Genomic DNA, 23894 nt, shown 5'->3' with positions numbered 1-23894 from the left:
GTTTCGACGTCTTTAAGGCCAAAACTTGGAGCGAGTTATCAGACGCCGAAAGGCTTGTATGTCGACAATTACCGATATATCACACTTTGGCCTATGTCATCACCAACACTTCTCTCAACCCAGGAAACGAGTTGATATTCGATCTGTATACCCGTCATTTCGGGTCGGTTGTCTCCTTGTCACGTGAGATACTTGACACAGTTCAGGCATCAGCAATGCCGACGCCCGCAGCAGATACGCCTGGCTCGCACGTTCCCCAGGACGACTGTACTGCTGATATCGCTCTCATCCCTCCCTTGTTCTATACCGCAATCAAATGCCGTGTTCCCAAAATCAGGCGGCAGGCACTGGAACTACTACTGTTAGGGCAACGTCATGAAGGAATCTGGGATGCGGTGCTGTCCGCCCGTGTGGCCAGGGAAATCATGACACTTGAGGAAAGGGGAATACAAAATGGTCTGAAGGACGACCAAAGAGCCTCTCCGGATACTGTTGTGCCCATCTTTCCCGGCCGTTTCAGAGTACATAAATTATGGATTGAGATGGCTGGTGAGCCCAAGGAAGACGTTTTACTGAGCGTTCAGAAGATACACACTAATGGGAATCGGGAGACGTTGACAAGAAGGTATGACGTGGAAGGCGGGTTCTGGATATCAAGTCCTTTAACATCACGTGTTGCTGAAGCAACAGAGCTCGGGAAAAGGGGTTTAGAACATGTTGGATCAGGCACGTGAGCTTATTTGTGGAAAGCGTTACGCAAAGACACTTGCGGTCGAATATTAATAGTGGTGTTTCCGTTTGTGCTAGAAAAAAAGTCGTGTCAAATCAATGTTAATATCGTCCATTCCTTGGTGTTTGAAAAACTGTTATTATCTCCACTCTGGAAACTACCGTGTACTTTTCCTCTCACCGCGTTATGCACCACCAGTGCTACAGGTTAGGTGCCAAATAGCTACATTTTTTGTCGGCGAAAAGGCAATGCCAGACATCCCACCCAACAATACCAATGGTTTAAAATAGATCGAATGGCATCACCGGCATCCGCAACCTCTGTGAATAGATTCTCGTTAGGTAGCGCCTTCTTTCCTTTAGTTCTTTCAAGACGTCGCGACGCTGACGGTCCAGTACCATCGGAACCAATCCGCAGTCAAAGTCGGATCTGGATCAGTTGCCAGAAATGATGTCAAGTTCTTTCTCCGAAAAGCACATATAACTCAATAAGAAGGATTCCATATTTAATACGGCTAGATAGCCTAAGCTTGTGGAAGCTTTCTAAACGTTGAGCAGTAAATTTCCAAATCGTCATCACTAGTGGAAGAAGATTACCTAAAACAGGAAAACTTTACTGAAAGCTGATAGGTAACGGCAGCCTCTTCATATGTTCGCTTCCAGCAGGTCTACATTATTTTGACATTATGATGATAGTGTCGATGGGTCGGAAAACAGTGTCCTCAACCCGAAAAAGTCATCCCCCATAACTAAGCCAGCGTTAACCATAAACTCGTCCAGCTCATCTGACAACAAGAACCAGAACGCCTGATAACATAATCCATCCGTACAATGTTGCTGTGAAAGACGTCTAGTCTGGAGGAGGGCACTAACAACCTTCTTGTTAGATTTCCATACAGCCCACATAAATGGAGTGAACCCTTCTTCGTCTTCGGCATTAATGTTGGCGGTTGCGTTACCACAGAGTAACGACACCACCTCCACATGCCCCTTCTTGGCGGACCAGAGAATTGGCGTCCGGCCAGTACTGTCGCTTGAGTTGACATCGACATCGTCTGCGTCAAGAAGCAATCTGACCACAGTCTCGTTTCCTGTCCCGGCCGCCAAAGATAACGATGTGCGACCAATCTTGTTCCTGGAGTTGATATTAGTCTTGCTGGTGTTGAGGAGCACCCTGACAACTGCCTCGTGTCCATATTCAGCTGCCAAAGATAGCGGCGTTTGGCCGAAGTATGTATCCTTTAAGTCAACATCAACCTTGCCTGTATCTAGGAGCATCCTGACAACTGCCTCGTGTCCACGTCTAGCTGCCCAAGATAGAGACGTTTGACCGTTGTTATCCTTCGAGTCAACGTCAACCTTGCCTGTATCTAGGAGCATCTTGACAACTGCCTCGTGTCCATTTTCAGCTGCCCAAGATAGCGGCGTTTGACCGTTGTTATCCTTCGAGTTAACGTCAACCTTGCCTGTATCTAAGAGCATCTTGACAACTGCCTCGTGTCCATTTTCAGCTGCCAAAGATAGCGGCGTTTGGCCGAAGTATGTATCCTTTAAGTCAACATCAACCTTGCCTGTATCTAGGAGCATCTTGAAAACTGGCTCGTTTCCATATTCAGCTGCCCAAGATAGAGACGTTTGACCGTTGTTATCCTTCGAGTCAACGTCAACCTTGCCTGTATCTAGGAGCATCTTGACAACTGCCTCGTGTCCATTTTCAGCTGCCAAAGATAGCGGCGTTTTTCCGTCACTACTCCGTGAGTCAACGTCAACCTTGCCTGTATCTAGGAGCATCCTGACAACTGCCTCGTGTCCATTTTCAGCTGCCCAAGATAGCGGCGTTTGGCCGAAGTATGTATCCTTTAAGTCAACATCAACCTTGCCTGTATCTAGGAGCATCTTGAAAACTGGCTCGTGTCCACGTCTAGCTGCCCAAGATAGAGACGTTTGACCGTTGTTATCCTTCGAGTCAACGTTAACCTTGCCTGTATCTAAGAGCATCTTGACAACTGCCTCGTGTCCATTTTCAGCTGCCCAAGATAGCGGCGTTTGACCGTTGTTATCCTTCGAGTTAACGTCAACCTTGCCTGTATCTAAGAGCATCTTGACAACTGCCTCGTGTCCACGTCTAGCTGCCCAAGATAGCGGCGTTTGGCCGTCATTACTCCGTGAGTCAACGTCAACCTTGCCTGTATCTAAGAGCATCTTGACAACTGCCTCGTGTCCATTTTCAGCTGCCCAAGATAGCGGCGTTTGGCCGAAGTATGTATCCTTTAAGTCAACATCAACCTTGCCTGTATCTAGGAGCATCTTGAAAACTGGCTCGTGTCCACGTCTAGCTGCCCAAGATAGCGGCGTTTGGCCGTCATTACTCCGTGAGTCAACGTCAACCTTGCCTGTATCTAGGAGCATCCTGACAACTGCCTCGTGTCCATTTTCAGCTGCCAAAGATAGCGGCGTTTGACCGTTGTTATCCTTCGATTCGAAATCCATCTCAGTTCTCTCCAGGAGTATTTGCAAAAAGAGACTTTGTAGGTTGTATTTGCATGCAATATGCACCAAGGTACTTCCCCTCGACAGCCGTTTCCATAGCCATCTCTCAACTGCCTTGTCTGCCAGCACCCATAGGTCCACGATGGAATTTGACGGCCAACAAATATTGTCAAGAATTTCTTTCGCATACATTTCCGCTGGTTCGCTCTGTTTTATGTGCAATGCCAAAGACGTTGTTGCGTAAGTCAAGAAGGGTAACTTTGCGATATCCTCTTCGCGGAAACTTTCGGTATGTAAAGAAGCGACCATTTTAAAGTATTTGATACACTGAAGACATAAATGGCATTCGATGGCTGGCGCTAATAATTTGGCTGTCACATGCCTGTTATCGAGAAGCAGCAGTCCCCGCTCGATGAAGTAGTCCTTGACTGATTGATGGATGAACTGGACAACGCGAGAACTTTCGGAAGGTGCCAACTCCGCAAGTCCACAGCTTAAGGATGTGATTCGCTTATCGATGCTATCTTGAGCAATGAATTCATCTGATCGCTGGCAATCCGTGAGGGTTTGGTCTGGGTTGTATGGGTCAATCGTCATTGCCCATGGCAACTCGTCTGTTGTCAACGGTCGAGTTGAAAAACAGATCCATTGCACTAGCCGTGTGGTTCCGGCACGGTCTTCTACATTCTGAAGCAGGTCGTAGTAAAGGTCGTCCAGTTTCTGTGGTACCCGCTTGATTTCACGCTTGATTCTACCAAGCGGTTCGCCACGGCGCTTCATTTGTAAAACACGGTCGACGACGATATGGGCCCACATAAAGACCCCTTGTGCTCGGCGACTCAAAAGGCTTTGGATGTCCGAGTCTTGGTCTAATGATAGACGTGCTCGAACATACACATCAATATCGCCGTTGTTCTCCACGTCAAGCGATATCGTTGATCCACCTTCAAGCTCAATGATGGGATAATGCCGGCAGGAAAAACAGACGGCAAATTGTAGGTCTGCTGATGAAAGATCGGAAAGTAAATGCTTGAGATATTCAATGAGCTGCACAGCAGGCTGTTCTCCACACTCATCTAGTGCATCGATGAAAACGAGAAGTGCACGCTTTTTCAGGATTCTCGAAAGTGATGACTGAAAAAGCTCTTGCAGCATTGGGAGATGCCACTGCCAGTCCCTTCCAGCCTCGCCTATACTTTTGCGTCTGTGTTCAAACGTGTTTATCAAGTCGGAAAGTGCGCCAGGAACGAGATTCAGTAGCTGGTGTAAAAGAGATCGGAAGAGGCCGAGCAGCGACCTCTGCAACTCATGACCTCGGCCATGGAAGAAAAAAGAAAGAACCAGCGGCCGCGACCCACAAAGAGGCGGGACTTTTTCGAGAGCGTATTTCATCAGAGTCGACTTGCCAGACCCAGGTTTGCCTTTGATCCAGACTAGACCCCGGTCCTGGCGAGTCCAATTCGTGAGGGTCTCATGCCTCAGGAGCCATTCGCAGGTACCAGCAGCAGCAGCATCAATGCCGTTATGCCGACCGTCTATTTCTTCGAATGCCAGTGACCTCATACAGGCCTGTGTTGTTTCCGAATGCGCCTGCTCAAAGCCTAGGCTACATAATCAGTCGTGTATTTCTACACTGCAAGAAGGAACATACTGTGCTCGGCAAATAGTCTAGGTACGTCCAGCCTTGCCCTTGCGACGCAATCCTTGATTCTCATTGCCACAATAGTGTAGTCGCTCTGGCCTCTGGAGCTGTATTTGACAAGCCCTGAATGATCCGTGTTGAGGGGGATGTTATCTTCATCAGTCACTGCCACTAGGCCTGTGGTAGTGGCAGACTTGTCTGTTACCAGCAAAGAAGGCGGACCCGTTTTTCGCCAGTTCCCCTGTTCATCAAGCTGTAGATCAAAGTTAAACTTGCGCCATCAGCTTTGTAGAAGAGTGGCATACCTCTAGAGTTGGGCTGAGCATGCGCTCGAAGAACGACATTACGCGATAATGATTCTTACAGCTCTCAGAGAACTGATCTGCAAGTCTCTTGAGAAACGTTGAGGCTTCAGAGTCGTTGTCGACAAGCAGATCGTGCATTAAAGCTTCATTGGGTTGGCCCTGAACAAGGGTCCTGAGCTGGTCGTTGCGAAGACCAAGGTTCGGGACGCCAAAGAATAGGAGAGCGTAGCAAGCCTTGGCAAGATCGGCAATAGCGCCATCGGGCCGTTTGCGAGCGCGAATTAGTGCCTAAAATAACAGTCAGTATACTGCGGTCACAACGGGCTAAAACAGCACCGCACCTCTTTGATAAGAAGGCCACCTAGGCTATGGCCAATGAAGATAAGCGGCCGGCGGGCTGTCTGTTGAATATCAGCAAAGGTTCGCAGTTCTCCCGGATCGACTTACGCCGTCTCTCGCACGGAAGGCAACGACTCTCTCCACAAGTGTTCCACCCAAGTCTTCGATTGACTGCTTCGAAAGGCTGCCCGGCAGCGTCGTGTCGTACCCATAGAGTAGGACTCGGATATTGGGCACATCGTGCGGCAAGAAGTCGAGCAGCCAGACCTTATCGCTGTTGGTAGATTTCCAGGACCCAAGCGCGTGGCTTCCGAGGCCGGGCACCGCGATGATACTGCGAGATATGGGTTAGCGATTTCAATGCCATAGGGATGACGGACTGTGTGGAACAACGCTAACGTAACCGAAACTTACTCTACCGCTACACCGTTGACGTCTTCAAACATAGGCGTAATGCCGTCAAAGTCACAGCTATAGCTGTAGTGGTAGTCCTTTGAAGCTTGGGATAACCGCGTACACAATTCCTTTCCTGAAAGACGTGTGGTGGTCAAGACGGTGGCACACATAAATGCCTGGTCCTTGCGCTCCAGGGAACGACGGACAAAAGGAACCGCAGCGCCACGCAAACTTTCATCCAGCTCGGCCACGGACTGAAGGTTGCGATCGAAGTTTTCGGCGTGTTCGATTGGGATGTCGTCGACACGAAACGTCAGGCTTTTGGAAGGCTTCGGTTTCTTTGCAGCGGACTGAGCAGTTGGGGCTGGCCGGCGGCTAACTGCAAATGCTGCTAAACAGACGATGACCGCGATGACCAGCCCAAACGTATTGGACCAAAGGCCAAGATCTGGCCAAATATCGTGTGGCATTGCGATACGCGTTCCGGGTGCGGCTGTTGGGAGGATGAGGAGTGGCAGCGCAGTGTAAAGAAGGGGGTTCCTGCATGATTCCGTATCGTTCCTTGATGATGCTGACGCCTACAACCACGTGACAGCATACTGGGGTTCCAGCCTCGTTATGCAGAGCCCAGCTGCTAAGGTCCCAACAGTCATGTACTATCCTAAAATGACCCAAGTGCAGTGCACTTCCTGTTACTGCAACGACGTCGATGCATTGGGCCGCCTTTCAAGGAGACCAAATATGGGGCGGGGCGGGTTTTTCTTCAGAATATTAGGCGTTAGATGCTTTTTCTACACAGTACTGGGACGTGAACAAGCTCAGGTTTCTTCCACTCATATTCAAAAAAAAGCTCTTCCTCATGAAGGCTGATATGGTCATGTATACGGCTTAGAAGGCATTTGTGACTCTAACTATGGTGGATGCTCATTCTGTTCTTATGTATCCCAGTTGACTGGCTGTCGGGAGAGGCGACAAGACCTGGTAGTTTGTGCTTAAAGGAATCCCGATAAGCAAAACTTCCATACTCTTGCTGCAAGCCTCCTAACAAACAGAGTTTGTCAAATCATTTGATGAGTTAACTGTATGCTACAACACCACACCTGAAAAACCTGCTTCGTTCCAACTAGAAAAACTGGGTAAACGGGCTTTCTGAGCAAAGATTCGGCGGATCAAAGACATGATTACCTGGGCACCGTTAAAATCACGTAGCACAGCATAGTAACACATCAACATTGGCGGGTGTGTTGACTGGAGTTATGTTGTACAGTGATCTTTCAGACAAAAGACTTTGTTCCAATCCAACATTTCCAATTAATGCCGAACTCCATACTGTGTACCCATGATGCAACGTTAATTCCAGCCAACATTTGTGTATCAACCATGGATCGAGTGAAAATGTGTTGTCTAACTGGAGAGTGAGGTGAGTATTCAACGTAGTCCGCATCATTGCGCATCTCGACTGTTACTTCCCTTTTTTGCTAGTATCTGAAACTGCTCTTTCCCTTACTTGCCTGCTTTCACCTTGAATTAGCTCTTTTACAGGGTTGACCGGAGTTTAGTAAATAAAGGTGACTCCAGGAAGACTTTCGCCGTCCTTCCACTCTCGTCACCTTCTCAACTCATCCAACTCCTCACTGGAGTTTCTTTCTTCCACGCAAGTTTCCCTCTTGATTTCCTACAATTCTGCTCTGGTGGTATCCTCTACTCTAGCAGAGGGAATTGGCTTCAGTTCCCCCCCCTCTTTCCTCGTGCGCATATAAACACACCGTCAAGGCAATGACTACGACCGCCACGATGCTCATCTCTTGCGTCCTCGTCAATGCGACTCTTGCCCTTGATGCTTTCAGCATGGTGCGCAACAATCCCGTCGAATACATCACGCTCTCGAACACTGGTAGCAACCGAACGGTCTTCGACAACATTGAGCCGGGCATGAGCACTGATGACAACGTCCTGTCTCGCGAAGATATCCCCCCGCACGACTGCGACGATATTCTCCGTCGCCAAATCACGCCGCAGATTGACTGTTCCTACTCCTGGGAGAACTGTGGCTTCGACAACCACTTGGAATACATTATCCGCATCAACGCCATCGGCAAGACGAGCCCGAAGTGGTGCGACATGATGTTCCACGAGGTCCAACGATCCATCAACTACCACATCCGCCAAGAGTCTTGCGATCGCTCCTACAAATCCAACGAGAATGGAAACGGCATGATTGTCGTCCTCACCCTGCCCAAGCCTATTCCCAAGTTCGGCGAGTGGCGCCTCAACGTTGAGCAGGTCATCAGGGACAACATGTGTAAGAGGGGCCCGAGCTCAACTACTGGGTCAACGAACGGTAGGCCCAGCACTGGTCATGATCCATAATCATGGTTATTCTATTGTCGCTTTCTCCTCAGCAGGTGCTACAGGACCAGTATCTGCCGCTCCCGCTGGTGGAAACGATCCCTTGAGCTTGAGCCTCCCCACAACCTCCCCCATCTGGCGTCTGCTCCAGAGGAGATCCAGCCAGAAGTCTCCGCAGCTTATATCTATGCCACAAGCCTCCCTGTCGAGTCTAGCACGATCAACATCGGCTATCGCGCCGAGAACACTCCCACCATCGTCAACCAGGATGTAGCCACCCTCGCCTCAGGTAGGGACAACAACTCTATAGAAGGTCTAGAATCCTTCGGCAGCTGCCCACCTGCTCTTGGTGAGGATCATACCTGCGACAACGTCAACAAGTCCCCCATTGAGTCTGTTGACGTAGGCTGCTCCTACGTCTCGTACCAGGGTAAGAGCGGCAAGTTTCTTGACTACAAGATTGCCATCAGCCCAACGGGCCAGGGCAGCCGATGCTGGTGCGACCAGCTCCTTGCCGCCGTCCGCGCTCGCTGTTCCAAAGAAGAGTTGAACCAGGGCTATTCGCTCATCAACTGCAACTCCAAGCACATCCGCAGCAAGCTGGGATATGGTGTGTACATCAACTTGCGCAACAACGCTTGGGATGTTGGCGTAGACAGCCGCGGCTGCATCGAGGAGGCCATTGAGTACACTACCTGCGGCATCCCCACTCAGTTTGACAGGGGCGGACGTTTTGAGGACAATGAAAAGGACGGATATTGGTACGAACAAAGAGTAACAAGTTCATGGTGAATCACAGAGAGATAGGAAGATTGCAGTCGGTGGGAGTCATTCGGCGTAGATCTGGAGGGAATAAGCTGCTGGCTCTCTCAAAACTACCATCCGGATCACACAAGGTTGCGGCAAGTCTACTACTCTCGTTAGTTATCTGCTCTTGGCCTTCTCTCCATTCTTGACTGCTCACTGTGACCATGCTGCTGTACATGCAACCTGACTCGTGACTACACTTTCCAACAGCCGCTGTGCTTCGAGGCAGCATCACTTCAAACAACTCGATGCAAGAATTGGCTTTCCTACGAACAACAAAGGTTTGGTTTCATCCACCAGGAAAGTCTTGAGTGTCTCGCTCTCTTTTGCCGCAGCTTTAGAAGAAACGATGGTCTTGGTCGAAACGTGGGACAGAGGCCAACTTACTTTCTCTGCCGGGTGAATTAATAACGTGTCTCAGGGTGGTAAGAAATAGAGGCCAAGGATACGATTGGCTTTCTCTATATTGCAGATAACCCACTCTCATGCGCCTAAGCACAAAAGGCCAGTAAGCTCACATTCAAGAAGGGACAGGAAGCAAGAACCAGCTTCATCAACTCGGTTTCAAGATGTACCGGTGCCATTTCAAGGCAACACCGTTGGCGTAACGAAGTACAAAAAGACACCCTGGGAACGCAGCTTGATTATCCTTGATAGATTAGAGATATGTTACAAGATTTTTAGACAACAACAATAACTTCGGCCATAAGTCAAAGAGTACCTGATGAAAACCGGTTTCAGATGGAATAACGAGTACCAAGGGGAGAGACGCAAGCTTTCTTGTGTTGCGGCAGTATGCCTCGGCTGGAATCAAAAAGGGGGCAGAGGGGTCGCGCTGATGGCCCAGTTTTTATGATGGATACCTCTCTATATCGAGCAGCTGTACCTTCCAAGAGGTTCTGGGATCCAGAATATCAACGATGAGCGGTTGGTTCCCGCCAAGTCAATGAGACGTCTTAACCTGAGTAAATATGTATCGCAATGCAAACAGTAGCCAACACGACTATCATCCTCAACTGCTCAGCTGCATTTACAACTCGAGAAGATAATCAGTACAGTAGGGACCGCTTAAGGTCTCTCACAAACACCTGACAGGCCACATGGTTGACATGCGGAGTTGTCGCCACCCTCTGGGTCTCCAGAGTCGAAACATGCAATGACATAAGAATCACGAGCGGCTCGCCGGTAGTCCAGCTGCGGGGCAGAACCTTGAACGAGACTCTGCGGCAGACAAAAAGCGGTTTGAGGGCCGTGGAAATCGCTCTCGTCAAGATGTTTCCCCGCCCCAAAAGCGATCTTATGACCATGATCAACAGCCAGACTTGACTGGATGGTTTGCCGCCACCCCATGGGCTTCGAGCCGGCATTTATCGACTTCTTTATTTGAAACGTCTCGCGGATAAAAGGCTCTAGGTAGTTGACATGCCATTTTAGCTTTGGCCCATGCCCGTTCTCGAATGAGACCACAAGTGAGTTGCGCAGTCTCCCATCACGTTTCGTCACATCACTTTTTGGTAGAAGACAGAAGAGCTCAGAAGCAGGGTCGTAAATAACGGCTCGAAAGATATACAATGAATCGAAGATCAATTCCCCAGGAACGCGCATCCCAACATCCACTCTAAAAACAAGTAACGCAATGTTCCTTCCCCGTCGGCTCTTCTCCCCACACGTTTGACAAAAAAGGAAAACCCAGCTTTCAAATCCTCAATCGTCACCAGCGGATTCCAGCCCGGTCAGGAGGGTGAAGAGTGGTCGTTCTCGGTCGAATCTTGCCTGGGAAGAGGAGACAATCTTGTCATGTTGTCGAGAGCGGCAAGGACACTAGACTCTGAGAGCCCGCTACTCGCCCGTAGAAAAGGGCGCTAGGGGCGGCACGGACGTCTCGGCCGGGTTCCTCCTCGTCAGGTCCGGCGAGCGCTTCTCTTTCTGGGACCCCGTGACGAAGGGGTTCAGCGGCGGCGGCGGGTCGTTCTTGTTGCCGTCGCCGTTCTTGCGCCGCTTGATGGCGTTCTCGTGGTCCAGGCCGCTGTGGAACCGGATCGGCGAGCGCTTGATCTCCGGCACGACGGGTGTGCCGGCCTGTTCGCTGCGGATGTAGTGGACAACGCCGCCGATGGCGTCCGCGGCGCGGGCCTGGAGGCTGGCCATGGGACTGCGGACTCGTGTTAGCTTCTGTCCTTTCTGTGGTACATGGAGACGGGGCTCTGGCATACCCAGACTCGAGTGGGACGGCGGTGACGCCGACCACGGCGGTGGCGATGACGGCAATAGCAGAAACCTTCATCTTGTCTTGGAATTCAACGTTGCGTATCGTCGTGGGTGTTGGTGTTTCCTGACCCGTGAGACTCGTTCACGCTACAGTGGTAGTCGTGTTCGTGGCTGCAAGTGCGAGTTGAACGGTATACAATGATTGGCGCTTGGTCCGTGGGATAGAGTTGCGGAATGCCTAGTATCGCGGTGTTGTCGTTGGAAGTGAATGTTGTCGATCGTCCGAAATTAGACGCAGCAAACCAACAAGAAAAACCCAACCCAAAAAAGACCAGACGTCCTGCCGTCCTTTATCTATCTCGTCTCTGCCAATCCGCACTCCCCTCTTCCCCCTGGTCTTCTTTTCCCTATATCTCCACCTCGATGCCCATCGCAACGCTCAGTACCCCGGATGCCGTGTCCCGGCACCGCCGCTGGACGACTTATGTCCCCGCTGCCTTGCGTCGCATCACAACGTGGCGCGCCCGTTCAAGGCTCCGCCTGCGTGGTATCAGATCGAACGCTTCGGGAAACGGCGTCAAGGATGATCCCGTCAAGGCATACACGCAACGGGATGCTCGAGTCTAACTTTCGCAAGTGCGTTTCCAGAGTTTCAGTTCGCGACAATCCACACGAACCACGGGCCAACCTCCGGTACACACGGCGGACTTCTCGGGAGGCGAGCTTCCCTTCTTCGACGCCTTCTCAGTCGTGCAAAATAAGTCCACGGATTCAGACATGCTCTCTCGACCCGCTCGCCTTAAACCTTGGCAGACTATTCAGATCTTGGTCTGCCTGCTTTTCAACGTTCTTCTCTGTCAGAATACCAGGTGCCACGCATACACATACTTTGCTCACCCGAGCATACAGACGCACAAACGAACTAGTGCTTTTCGACTGAATTCGCCTCGCCTCGTCTGTGCTCGTCTGCCTTGACAGCCCATCAAGACAAAGCCACGCGGTTCGAGTCTCCAACATCATCCCATCGTCCGGTCATCCCGATTCACACCCTAAAAGGAGTTTGTAAGCCGCTCAATTCGTGACACGTTCTCCTCAAATGCTGCGACATGTGGGCAGAGGGGGGCACAACACTCTGCCGTCTGCCTCGCCCGATTCAGAACCCTCTCCGTCTCTTCTTCTCCACGACTCGCAAATCGCCGCGTTGCCCTACTCTTGATGGGGCTTCAGAAGTCCCGTCCTTTTGACCCCATGCAGCAAGCCGGCCCCCCACCTTCACCCTAAGACCGGCAACGCCAAGAAAACTTACATGACGAGACCAGACGACCACTTCGTCTGAAGCGCCGCCTACGGCCCTACCTAGTCGTGCAATGGCACAAAGTCATTCACCCGCTTTTCTTCGTACTTTGGCGGCGGCAGTTCTACAATCTTCTCTTTAGAGTTAAGTGAGCCGCCCGGGTTGTCGCCCAAACTCTGCTCTTGAACCAGCAACCGTCGCCAGATAGATTCAAGCCTTAAACCTTCCTTCTTGTTCATCGACATTGTTTGCCCGTAATTGAGGTTTCAGTCCAAACTGCTCTCTGCATCGCCAAGAACCCCTTTAAAGGGCTCGACAACCCGTCTCATTGTCGTGACAAAGAGACCGACCTGTTTTCTCATCTTGCGCTGCGCCCCTACCCCTCGGCCGGGCACCCCAGTGGTTTCTGTCCTTCTAGAAGGCTTGCGAACCCGAGAGGACATGCTCAGTCCGAAGACTGTAAAAAATCGCTCACCCGCTCCTCTTATCCCCGGTCTTGGCCGTCTATACTCATGCGATGATTTGAGACGCAGTCCAACGATGACATTGGACCACGGTCATCCCCAGTTGGCGCCGGGCTCGGCATCCAAGCCGATCGCCCGCCACGCGGTTGCGCCAGGACGTCCAGCACCCCGGATCCATGCCGATGCAGTAGCGCACCTCAGCCGTTATCCATGGATATGCCCTTCGGCAGATCCAAGACCATGCCGCAGCCCATTTTTAGACTCCCTAGGCATCTTCATCTAGATAAACCACCAAGCACCGCGTACTAGTTTGCCTCACCATCCTCATGGAACCCACCGCATCTGACCGAATCACAACTGTAGTAGTATCGTTGGAGCGGCTATGCGGCATGATGCGGGTAAGCCTCTTCACAATGTCTCGTGAGCAAGCCCAAGGAGCCGCTCGCGTCAGATCTGGTGACGAACACCGCAAACAAGAGGCGCCAAGGCGACTGGGTACCAATGAATATTTTGTGTTTTGTGTTTTGTTTTTATGTACATGCGTCGAGGAACTTCTCCCCCTGGTTCCTGGTCTATGGTTGCATCCGGCAAATTCACGCATAGCGAACCTCGTTAAAAAGCGCCGCGCGCGCCTGGATCAGGGCCGCGAGCTCAAACAAGAACGACTGGAGCACAATGACGTTCGTGATGACATGAGACACCGACGCTTTGCGTTTCTCCTTCTCATTCTCCTTATCTCTCTTGGGGGTATTGGCCTCGACGGTATCGTCACCAGTTGGTTCCGCCTCGGCGCCGTCCGTCTGCTGCTCTGCGTCTTGTTCCACATCTTGTTGGTCTTCTGGAGACCCCTCGTCATCTTTCGGCGGCGGCATGTGCAACGTCGGCTTCTTTTTCCCGAGATCCAGCGGGATAGCCTCAACCTTTTCTGGCATTCCGACCTTGCGCGCGAGAATGCTCTGATCTATAGCTGCAAACGCCGCGGCCTGGCTGGCCACTGGGTCTCTGGGCGTGTGCGAAGAAGCCATTTCATCCGTTGTGCTTCGGCCAGAATTGTCATAGCTACCAGGTGTGTCCTTTGGTGGGGGGACAGGCCGAGATGTCGGCGTAGAAAGGCCGTATCCGCCCGTCATGCCGCTCTGGGCAGGGCTTGCTGTGCTCGACCCTCTGCTGTTCTTTCTTCCCCTTGGGCTTCCTGTTCGACTGGGTGTGCTCAGCTCCGATACCAAGCGCTGGGCAAATCGTTCCAGACCTGATGGACGCGCCGGAGACCCACTGCGGTTTGCTTCGTCTAGACTAGAGCGTTCCGGGGTGTGCGTTGAAGTGTGTTTTTGCGGTGTGAGCTTACGTGGTGGCAAGGGGGGCGGCGGTGGCCGCGGGTTATCTGCCGTTTGGAACGCCTCCCTTCGCCCTTGCAGCAAGTCTTCGAAGCGGGGAATCGTCTCACGATACTTAGCTACCTGGTTGCACAGCTGCTGAAGAACGACGAGTAGACGAGGCAGCGATGACTGTGACCAGATGGGACGTCGACGACAAGCATCGAGAGACTCCAGGGTCTGCTGTTCGGCCGATGTCGTGGAATCAGGATCCGTTCGGGGCCTGAACGACGTGGTCGAGGCGTCGGGTGAGATCGGACTCGGCGGCTGCTCCTCGTAAGTGTATTTGTGTGGGTTGCGCATCATCCAACCCTCTGGCGTCATGTACCCGCAGATGGCCAGGTCCAATATGGCCTCGGTAAGTGAGAGGTTTGTGTCGACCGGGTTGATAAAGAACGTCTCGAGAAGATCCAACACCGAGTTGAGCAGCGGGTCATCCGGGCGGAGCGTGTGCTCGTGCACGTCGCGTGGCGCCCCAGGGAGTGTATCAGGAACTGCGGGTAGGTCATGGTTGTTGGTGGATGTCTTGGGCGCCACGAGCTTCAACGAGCAGGGGTGGCTCTCGAGCCGGGACATGGTGTCTTTCAGGATGTTATCATAGATCTCGTCAAAGTTGTCCTGCCCACCGATGGACCCTGCCAAACTCATGAGGTAATCCACCTCTTGGTCGTGAGCACCAACTGTCCTGTGCATCTTGTCCCCTAGGACGGCTTCGGTGCGCAGCAGCGTGCTGACAGCATAACGATGGTGCCTTCTAAGAATGGCTGAGACCAGCTGAAGCGTCACGCGAATGGTCTGCTGGTTGTGAGAACGCAGGCAGGCTTGGACAAGATCAACCAAGTTGAAGAGAAGAGGGGTTGCGGTGATGTCGGACTTGGTCTGGGCCAACATCGTTGCAAGATCCATTGACTTGCGCTTGCGGGCTGCACTGATGGAAGCACGCGAGCCAGTCATGTCTGAGGAAACGTGTTCCGGCAAGCCGAGTAGATAGTGGAGGATTAGGTTTATCATGTCGGGATGGTCGAGGGACTCAAGGATGCGGCGGAGATAGGTCAAGACGGCGACAGACGAGCCGCCGTCAATATCGGACGACTCCAGCAGGGACGGGTATCTAGATGCTTGGTCAGCGCAGAACCGTCTCATTACGATAAAGTGTTGTTACAAGAGTTGCTGCAGGAAGATGACCTGGAAGTGTTCCAGCAGCGTCTGCTTGACCTCCACCGATTTGCAGTGGTCCAGCACATCCTGCCAGAAAAGGAGATGGGACAGGAAGGTTTCGAGATGGAGCTGGAAGTCGGGGGAACATGAGCTGATGATCTCAAAGGTGGAGGTCGGGTGTTGGTAATCGGATAATGCGAGAACAGGAGGTAGGTCGTTAGAAGGATAGTCGATGACAAGCTTGCGACTCAGCTGACTGTAGAGCGCACCCAAGCCGGTTGCCATCAGTGTGGAGAGGTCGCTTTCGACGATCCATTGCTCAAGAGACTCGTCGCTCGATGCCGATTCGATGATATATAACAGGCCCGTCCTCGCAAAGTCTCCAACCTTACCCTCGTGGTGGATGTAGTCCATCAGGATGTAAAACAGCGGAAAGTCCTGTCTTTGAGTCCGCCCAGCGAAAGCGTCGTGCTCGTCCTGTGGACGATCCTTGGGGGTCCCATCATGGTGGCTCTTGAACCAGGCGTGCAGGATGTCCCGGTTGAGGCGGATCTTTGTGGTGATGTTAAAAGCCAGCTCAACAACCTTGGCCTCGGTGTCGGACCCCAGACGGACACTGTTGACGCCAGTGATGCGAACAAGGAGGTTCGTCAGGCTGGCGGAGAAGGTAGTGTTCTCGACAAATGCCTCCTCTTCCGTCTCGAGTAGAGTTGCGAAAAACAGCACAGCCTCCTTGATTATCCATTCGTTGTAGGACGTCGTCGCTATCTTGCCAATGGGCACGTAAACTTGTTTCTTCGCTGCATATTGGATGCAGGGATGGGGGAGGGGTCGTCGGGACTCGTCGGTAAGGATGTTTGTGAGCTCCTGGAGGCGGATCTCAAGGTTTTCGGCAGCATCGACATCGTTGGCGAGGTTGGACGAAGATCGCCAGATTTGCTGGAAGTTTATCAACAGCCGAACAAGACTATGCTAAGAGAGGGAGCTCCCTACCAAAATACGATTGTACTCCTTGTCGAAGCGGTGCAAGCGTTTCGTTGGATTCTTCGCTTCTTCTTTGCGATGGGCCGAGGGAGACAACGAGGTGCCGGCTAGGAGGCGCGACCACTGTTATGCATCGTCAGGAATCACGTCCCCGAAGCCCAAGCCGGGGTGGTAGTGTTAGGGCAGCTTACAAAGTCCATGGTGTTGACACCGAAGGCATCTCCAGCAGCGTCGAGAGAAAGAGGTTATTCGCGCATTCAAGCTTTGGAAAAGGATGTGGATTGGTGGGCGCAGAGTGTGTGAATCACCCTCGGTAGCCGAGGACAGGTGGTTTAGGGGAGAATGAAGCGAGGTGAGAGAAATGGAGACAGAGCTTCGGTGCATAAAGTGTCGAGTGTCAGGCGTCGCGAAATGACATTCCGAGACTTGACCGCGCGCTGCTAAATTACTCTGTACCGTACACTGCTGCTCCGGCCCTGTCCAGGTGGGAGGACTAAGGTACGTACCCACCCACGCTGCTGCAGCTTGCCGACGTTGCATAATGTCGGCGCACGGACGTTAGGGACCCCAAGTGTGGCACTCAGGACAGATTACCTCATCCCACGTGTGGCTTGTGGCTGGGGGCTTATCTGAGAAGCACATGCTGCCGTGCTACTTTTATTAATTCGCGTCCACCGTTCCTCATCGCCACGCCCTTCTCGATGGATCTACATGTTGTGTGTGGCCGGTGCAGCGACCGAGGCTGAAGACGCATGTCGATCCCTCAGCAAGCAGGAAAGCAAATTGTCAAAACTACGTTGCATTCATGTCTGCATGTCAGACTCTCCCTTTCCTCCTCGTTGCCTGTTTCGGGCTTGGCATCTGACAAGGCACGATTAGGACTTTCTTATCCCTCTCTTTCTGTGATTCCATCAGCTATACATAGGTTGATAGAATGGGGGAAAAGGCCGCCGGCTTCCAAGCCTGAATGACCTCATGTTCTGGCTTGGCACGCTACGCAGCCTCCTCCAGCCACACATTCGCGCTCTTGCATCACCTGACACTTGACCATAGCCTCATGTAAATCATGAGAAGTAATTAGATGCCTCAATTCCTTTAATAGACGCCGAACCGCGGCTATTTCATTCCCATCTTCGTTGCTCACAACCGCACAGCCGGGCAAAACCCTCTTTCATCTTGTTTTCCGTGCCCGTTTAAAAGTCTTCAAGATGTCAAATATGTCGCAACACACAAGTTGTTTCAATACGACACACTGTCCGACCCAGACAATGAAATCAAGCTTCTCAAAATCATTCAACCATGCGAAGCTCAAAGCATGAGCTGCGAGCTTACGACATGGCCCACCCAAGAAGCCCCTCAGTATCACGCTATATCATACACTTGGGGTGACGTCAGCGCCACGAGATGCATCATTATCAACGGCCAGCAGGCGTCGATTGGTGAAAACTGCTTCTATGCTCTGACGCAGGCATATTCAAGTCGTCTCGACGACGAAGACGAATGCCATTTCTGGGTCGATTCCATCTGCATGAATCAACAGGATGTTGAGAAGAACCATCAGGTTAGAAAGATGGGCAACATCTACTGAAATGCTGCCAACTTCTTGGCTTGTGTCGGAGAGTCTGCCGATAATAGTTCGTTTTTGTGCGGCTTCCTGGGCCAACATGCAACCGACCTCATTCGATGCAGTAAAGTGGCGCGTCGACCTGTCAACTGACGACCTCTTTCGTCAGCTTCGCATGAACTAAAAACTCGGCCTGAAGTCTACAAACCGGCGAAAGAGACTGTTTGCTGCTTTTTCCTCCTTCCTCAACCGGCCATATTTCACTCGGGGCTGGATAATGCAGGAACTTTCCTGGGCAAAAAATCGGTGTCTGCTGTGGTGAAGACGTTGTGCCCTTCCAGATCCTTGATGGACTACGCGTTGTTGTTTGTCAATTTGAATTCCGTCAGAACTTTCCTGGATTTTGGACAGACCTCAAGCTTGCCCTCCGAGTCTTTAGTTGGACTCGTCGTTATGGCGAAGGGAAACTTGACCATTTACTTATGAGCGACCTTCTCGCTCAAAGTCATATGGAAGTCGCTACCCATTCAGATGCCGATCTATTCCCTCCGGGGCAGGCTGCAAGGATGACCTCCGGCCTCGACTGCCTGGATCCGCGACACAGAGTCTATGCTATTTCTGCCTTGGTCAACTGGGGAGAAGTGGAACCGGTCAAGCCCGATTATACCATAGCGGAGTTCGACCTCGCCCTGCAAACTTTGCGTAAACTTGCTGAGCCCGAGCTTATGGGCGGTTCACCGGAGTTCTACAACCCGAGAGTGCGGCTGATACCTGCCTTGGGGTTGACCAAACAAACGCCTGAGGTTGCTGAAGCGCTTCGCCAAAGGCGGTGTACCAATGAAACAATCAGTCGTGATGAGGCACCGACCGATACAACGTCATTCCTCAAGAAACCTCAAGAAACAAAGCATGTTCTGGTTGGCATGGCGCATAATTTACAATGACTCTCACGGTTGGAGGCTAGAATGCAAACGGCCCGTACCACCAGACCCGTCATTCGACAAGCCCATTTAACACAAGTTTCCGTCTGAAATTCATGTGCGGTCGAAGGATTTCCAGGTATCAGTGCGTTTCACTCCATGCGTACAGTCCGGAGATGTTCTTCTTGTGCAAGGACGCTTCACAACTTCTCTTGGTTTGAATGAGTGGTTGGGCCTAGTAGCTCGACTAATTAATGACTCAGCTCAGCCGTGGCGAAGTTCAATCATCGGTAAAGCAATAGTTGAGGGTGATTTGGGGGAGGCTCTAAGAAACCAAATCGACTTTTACTTTGGCCACGCCTTCTTTGACCCCGAAGACTTGATTGTCCTCACAGCGGCAAAACAGCAGCATCCGTCCTGGGCCCAAGTATCAGAGGCAGACAGGGAGTCTTATCTAGGGAAGAGGGTGTGCAAGACACCGGGCTCATCTTATGCCATTGCGAAACCATTCAAAGAGTGCCACAGATTTGTCGAAAAAGAACAGGTCAGGCTTCTCAGGTATAGGAAACAAGATACTTGATCAGAAAAGGCCAGCAGGGCGAAATCGACAACAAAGGGCAAGATGAACTGATTGATTACTCGGCTATTTTTGGCCACATGCCGCTTGAGATTTGGTTGGTAGAGTCTAAGAATGCATCGGAATACTATGTCGGTTCTTGTCTAAGCATTCACAACTCCGCAGTCACTGTTTGTACCCATTCATCCAGATGGCCTATATAGCGCATCTTCCCGAACACATTATCACTTCGTTATCCACCGTTACTCCCATTTTCCTCAAAGCTTTTCCATGTGTCTGATTTTTCCTCGGGTTCCAACCTCATCGAGCGAGGGTCGAGATGATTATGTGCCTGACGCAACAGGGACCTCGTTCTACTTCTAAGACGTACTGCCATCGCTTCAAGCCGGCGGGTTTGAGGTATTGAGGAGGATTCGTATCAGATTTCTGGACGTGAATATCTAAGACCTTTAATGATTCGAATCTTCGACACTGTCATTAGAGATGTCACTGTCACATCCATAGGGTCAGGGTCAGAGCCGAAGATCTTGCACGAAGTAGTACAAAGACTCCCATGTTTGGAAATGTTTCATGGAAACCGATGATGAATATAGTACGTCAGCCATCGGAGACGATTAAAACGTCTTGAAAGTATTGGAACGTCATTGTTTCAGTGCTGGGTCGGCCTGTGGCTGGATTTGATGGACACCACGTCGCCAAGGCATTGAGCGTCGACCGTGGCGCACAACTCACGGAAAGCCCGGCGACTTGCCCCTGGTGATCTCGCCGCGGGTTTGAACATGATTAAAATGTTGATGCTGGATGAGGGACGGTCCAAGGCTGTTTCGGTCGAAATAATTCAAACATCCTGAGCCATACCATGGTCCGTAAGCTGGTTTTAGAGAGGTCAACAACTAAAACAACAGACAGTGAGCCAAGTATTATTGACTCCAATCTTCATCTTGTTCGTTCAATATCAGGCCTCATCCTGAAAAAGCATCCTCCTTCGAACCCCGTATGCCTTACGAAAACCACCATCTTCCTCCTATTCCACCTTAACGGCCGACCACCAGTTCCCAAAACACAATCATGTAGATTGTTTCATGCATCAAGGAATATACTTTCTCAACATTGTTTCGGTGGAAGATGTCTCTAGTGAAGTGGTTGGCCAGGTTTTCAAGTCTGATCTGTATATTAGTCAAGCTGTGGACTGTGATGGTGGTGGTGGCGGCGTTGCGTATCGGACTACTTCAAGTGCGGAATTCCGGACAACCCGGTAAAAGAGGCTACCAGATCGAGTAGGTGCTTGAAAACTATGTGACATCCAACCCCCATTTAGTCCGCGTACTTTGTCCTTAGAAGTGGCGCCAGAACGTTTTTGGTCGGCCATAATGATGCTCGTGATCGGTCGATACTCTCAGCGCGTGGGAAAGGTATGTTCAATTGCCTTGGGTCAACAAGAAAATTGAGTTTGAAGGGCTAGCCAGATTGAGATATTTTCAAAGCAATGAGCAAGTCTTTCTCTGACTCGTCTTCATAAAGTTCACCTAAAAGGTTCAGGCCCTTGATATCGTTCCCGGTTCAATGCATTGACCAAACGCAAAACTCTCATCACAGCTAAAATCTCGATCTGAGTTCTGCATCATAACAACCATTTCGATCGTCAACAACATAGATTAGTTCCCCGCTTCTCGCCCGAACAGCAACCGCCTTGGCGCACGCGTACACCTCCGCAGTCAGCTAACGGGCAGATTAAACTCACCAATAAACGCAAGCTATAATAGGGAAATGGTACTGACTAGTGTATGACTAGGACTCCAGATCCTAGCGATCAGGATAACCGGCATGCAGAGACGTTCATAGGCCAAAGCGGTATCCGCAGCCGAACCTGCCAACCATGCAAGAGGTCAACAACCCAGCGTCTCTCTGTCACCCAATCTGAGACACTCCAGACGCTCGAATTATCCCACTGGAAAAGGCCTCGAAGAACGTAAATTAAATTCACAGCGGTGGGGATTTGATCTGGGAGATTGTAGGAGCCATATAGCGAAGGCAAGCAACTCTGGCTCCCTTTCGGCTGCTCAAAGAGGGCGACTTAGGGGCGACAAGTATAGGGTAATACAAAGAGGAGCAAAAATGCGCTGAGGATCAAACCATCGGTTTTGCGACGCGTATTTAAACATGCATGTCAAGGTGGGAGCGAAAGTGTGTTGAATGAGCATCTCAGGGGCTGATTGGAATGGACGACAAAATGCCGAGTGATTGAGAATGACAACCATGAAACCATAATCATTTTTTTGTATGGATCCGAGCTGACGAGTTCATTCATGACGAACAAAGGCGTTTGGATCAGGAAACTTAGACGGACGTTGTGTTCCAGTGGCTAGGCATCGGCGCAAGACCAACACTCAGCTAATCAGCCTGTCGTTCATACATGAGTCAGAAATATCTATAATTACCTGCGTTAAAGTTGTATTTGAAAACCCCACGAAGCAGATGCCGAGATGCGGTTGCGAGCTGATCTCGCTAAACTCAGGCTTGCCCCTAGGCAGGCATCACTCGAACTAGTTACAATACGCCACCCCTTGGTTAACATTCACGTTAGTTAAGTGTATTTTAGCGACCAAACATATTGCTAACACCAGACGATCGCAAGTTACGCGAACTGAACGGCTTTTCGCGAGACCCTCGTGTATTTTTGATGCAAAGTTGAGCTGTTTAGGATACCCATGGCTTTGTGGGGCCAAAGCTTTTGCTCGCTCTAGGTAAAAAGAGGCTTAAATCAACAAACCACTTGTGGAAACGGTTCCGCGCGGGTCTATCCCGGCTAACCATAAAGCTGGAGCGAAAAGCTATTTACAGGGCTAACTTCAAGAAGGCGACTGTACGCAAGAGCCTCGCACCGTCGTTGTTAGATCTGCCGCTCGAATTGTTTTCGCAACCTCATTTGATCATCTGTGCTGGTGCTCTCGCATCATCGTACTCTTTGATGAAAACAGGGACAGATTGTTCTCAACGTCAAATGTGCAAATATCAGGTTGATGCAGAAAAGGGTCGAAGGAGTGGTACTGTGTTCATTTCCTTGTATTGATCTGCAAATAACATGTCATAGCTTCCATCTTTTGAAGTGAGACGAGCTGGTAATCCCGGTGGCCATATTCCAGGCTACGCTCGTGACTCGTCTGGAACCGGGTTAGTTTCGATCATCGACCCCTGAAAGAGACCAGATGAACCTTATCTCAGAATTGGAAAGACGCCAAACAAAGATTGAAACATTGAATTAGAGTCTTATAGAGTATTTCGGGCAGCTTGGTTATGGCCACGGAAACGATCTCCGAATGAGGCTTTGATCGCTCAGTGGCGCCGATGACCAAGCGAAGGAGAGACAAGTGAGCCACTTCTTCCCATAATTAGCAGAGTCTGTGCAGAAAACCTTTTCCTGACGTAGTCACCACAGCTATTCTCAGTGGTCATCGCCCTAGATGCGTCGATATTGATCCGACGTCTGTCCAGTGTCTTGGCCTCTTCTTTCAGATCGCCAAGAGACGGCAGAACCTGGACTGACAAAATTTTCGTTCTCTATCCTTGGTAGCAAAGCTCTTGTTACCAAACCCCTCTTTTACAGTAACTCAGTTCCAACAAGAAACTTTCGCGGGACATATTCTATCAACCTCGCAGCGACACTTGCATCGGGGCAAAGGGATGTGCAGACACCTATTTTTAGCAGTTCGCTGGAGGTTCCCCCCTCATCAGATGTTGTAATTGACTCTGTTTCACAGCTGCCAATCCAGAGTGAGTGGTTCATGGCCGGAAAGCGTGAGAAAACTGGAAAGCGAGGCGCCGAACTTCAGACGTCGTCCCCGACGCCGAAGAGCATAGCACGAGCGGGGTGATAGGAAAGTTCCGACGACAGGATTCCCCCGCGGGATGCCAAGAATAGATCCGCAACCCAAAAGGTAAAATTCCTTGAGATGTAAACCACAAAGATCCGTTTCCTATTTCCGTCTCGCCCTACTTTGTTTATCCATAAAAAGCCTCGATTCTCGCGTCGTTCATCAACATCTTTATCGTTACACGAGCCGACTGGACACTTTACCTCACCTCAGTCGACGGACCACAGCCGAATAGTATGACTCGTTGAGCGTTTGCCTTACAGTATGTCCAAGCCGTTAGATCAATCTTCATGAACTAATACTACACATCCCATGTAGTGGTCGAGATTCGACGAACTTGTTGCATCCACTGACATCAAAGCAGGATCAGAATAGATATCGAGTCTATCTGGTAAAATGGCTGGTTTCTCCGTTACTCGGAGG

At 50.9% G+C, this 23894-nt stretch overlaps 9 protein-coding genes across 9 annotated transcripts; 3 read left to right on the top strand and 6 right to left on the bottom strand.

The window, feature by feature from the left end:
* Positions 1-1413: 1413 nt before the first annotated feature.
* On the bottom strand, positions 1414-3036 carry ColSpa_06388 (ankyrin repeat domain-containing protein 50; the record flags this gene model as incomplete). Its single annotated transcript, XM_049272600.1, has 1 exon — positions 1414-3036. One exon carries the CDS (start codon positions 3034-3036, stop codon positions 1414-1416), a length of 1623 nt encoding a protein of 540 aa, XP_049128557.1.
* A 2091-nt stretch (positions 3037-5127) lies between these two features.
* Positions 5128-6371, bottom strand: ColSpa_06387 (uncharacterized protein; the record flags this gene model as incomplete). The annotated part of the gene is made up of 3 exons (XM_049272599.1): positions 5128-5454; positions 5614-5839; positions 5920-6371. 3 exons carry the CDS (start codon positions 6369-6371, stop codon positions 5128-5130), a joined length of 1005 nt encoding a protein of 334 aa, XP_049128556.1.
* A 1654-nt stretch (positions 6372-8025) lies between these two features.
* ColSpa_06386 (uncharacterized protein) lies at positions 8026-9042 on the top strand (the record flags this gene model as incomplete). The annotated part of the gene is made up of 2 exons (XM_049272598.1): positions 8026-8242; positions 8429-9042. The coding sequence occupies 2 exons, from the start codon at positions 8026-8028 to the stop codon at positions 9040-9042; spliced, it is 831 nt and encodes a 276-aa protein (XP_049128555.1).
* Positions 9043-10896: 1854 nt separating this feature from the next.
* On the bottom strand, positions 10897-11341 carry ColSpa_06385 (uncharacterized protein; the record flags this gene model as incomplete). The annotated part of the gene is made up of 2 exons (XM_049272597.1): positions 10897-11209; positions 11271-11341. 2 exons carry the CDS (start codon positions 11339-11341, stop codon positions 10897-10899), a joined length of 384 nt encoding a protein of 127 aa, XP_049128554.1.
* A 347-nt stretch (positions 11342-11688) lies between these two features.
* On the top strand, positions 11689-11892 carry ColSpa_06384 (uncharacterized protein; the record flags this gene model as incomplete). Its single annotated transcript, XM_049272596.1, has 1 exon — positions 11689-11892. The coding sequence occupies one exon, from the start codon at positions 11689-11691 to the stop codon at positions 11890-11892; it is 204 nt and encodes a 67-aa protein (XP_049128553.1).
* A 729-nt stretch (positions 11893-12621) lies between these two features.
* ColSpa_06383 (uncharacterized protein) lies at positions 12622-12804 on the bottom strand (the record flags this gene model as incomplete). The annotated part of the gene is made up of 1 exon (XM_049272595.1): positions 12622-12804. The coding sequence occupies one exon, from the start codon at positions 12802-12804 to the stop codon at positions 12622-12624; it is 183 nt and encodes a 60-aa protein (XP_049128552.1).
* An 812-nt stretch (positions 12805-13616) lies between these two features.
* ColSpa_06382 (uncharacterized protein) lies at positions 13617-15539 on the bottom strand (the record flags this gene model as incomplete). The annotated part of the gene is made up of 1 exon (XM_049272594.1): positions 13617-15539. The coding sequence occupies one exon, from the start codon at positions 15537-15539 to the stop codon at positions 13617-13619; it is 1923 nt and encodes a 640-aa protein (XP_049128551.1).
* A 15-nt stretch (positions 15540-15554) lies between these two features.
* On the bottom strand, positions 15555-16738 carry ColSpa_06381 (UPF0587 protein; the record flags this gene model as incomplete). The annotated part of the gene is made up of 3 exons (XM_049272593.1): positions 15555-16493; positions 16548-16661; positions 16730-16738. 3 exons carry the CDS (start codon positions 16736-16738, stop codon positions 15555-15557), a joined length of 1062 nt encoding a protein of 353 aa, XP_049128550.1.
* A 1115-nt stretch (positions 16739-17853) lies between these two features.
* Positions 17854-18126, top strand: ColSpa_06380 (heterokaryon incompatibility protein 6, OR allele; the record flags this gene model as incomplete). The annotated part of the gene is made up of 1 exon (XM_049272592.1): positions 17854-18126. The coding sequence occupies one exon, from the start codon at positions 17854-17856 to the stop codon at positions 18124-18126; it is 273 nt and encodes a 90-aa protein (XP_049128549.1).
* Positions 18127-23894: the final 5768 nt, after the last annotated feature.

This window comes from Colletotrichum spaethianum (genome assembly GCF_022836535.1).
Source record: "Colletotrichum spaethianum MAFF 239500 DNA, contig15, whole genome shotgun sequence".
NCBI lineage: Eukaryota > Fungi > Ascomycota > Sordariomycetes > Glomerellales > Glomerellaceae > Colletotrichum > Colletotrichum spaethianum.
This window is presented reverse-complemented; position numbering and strand designations above follow the sequence as displayed.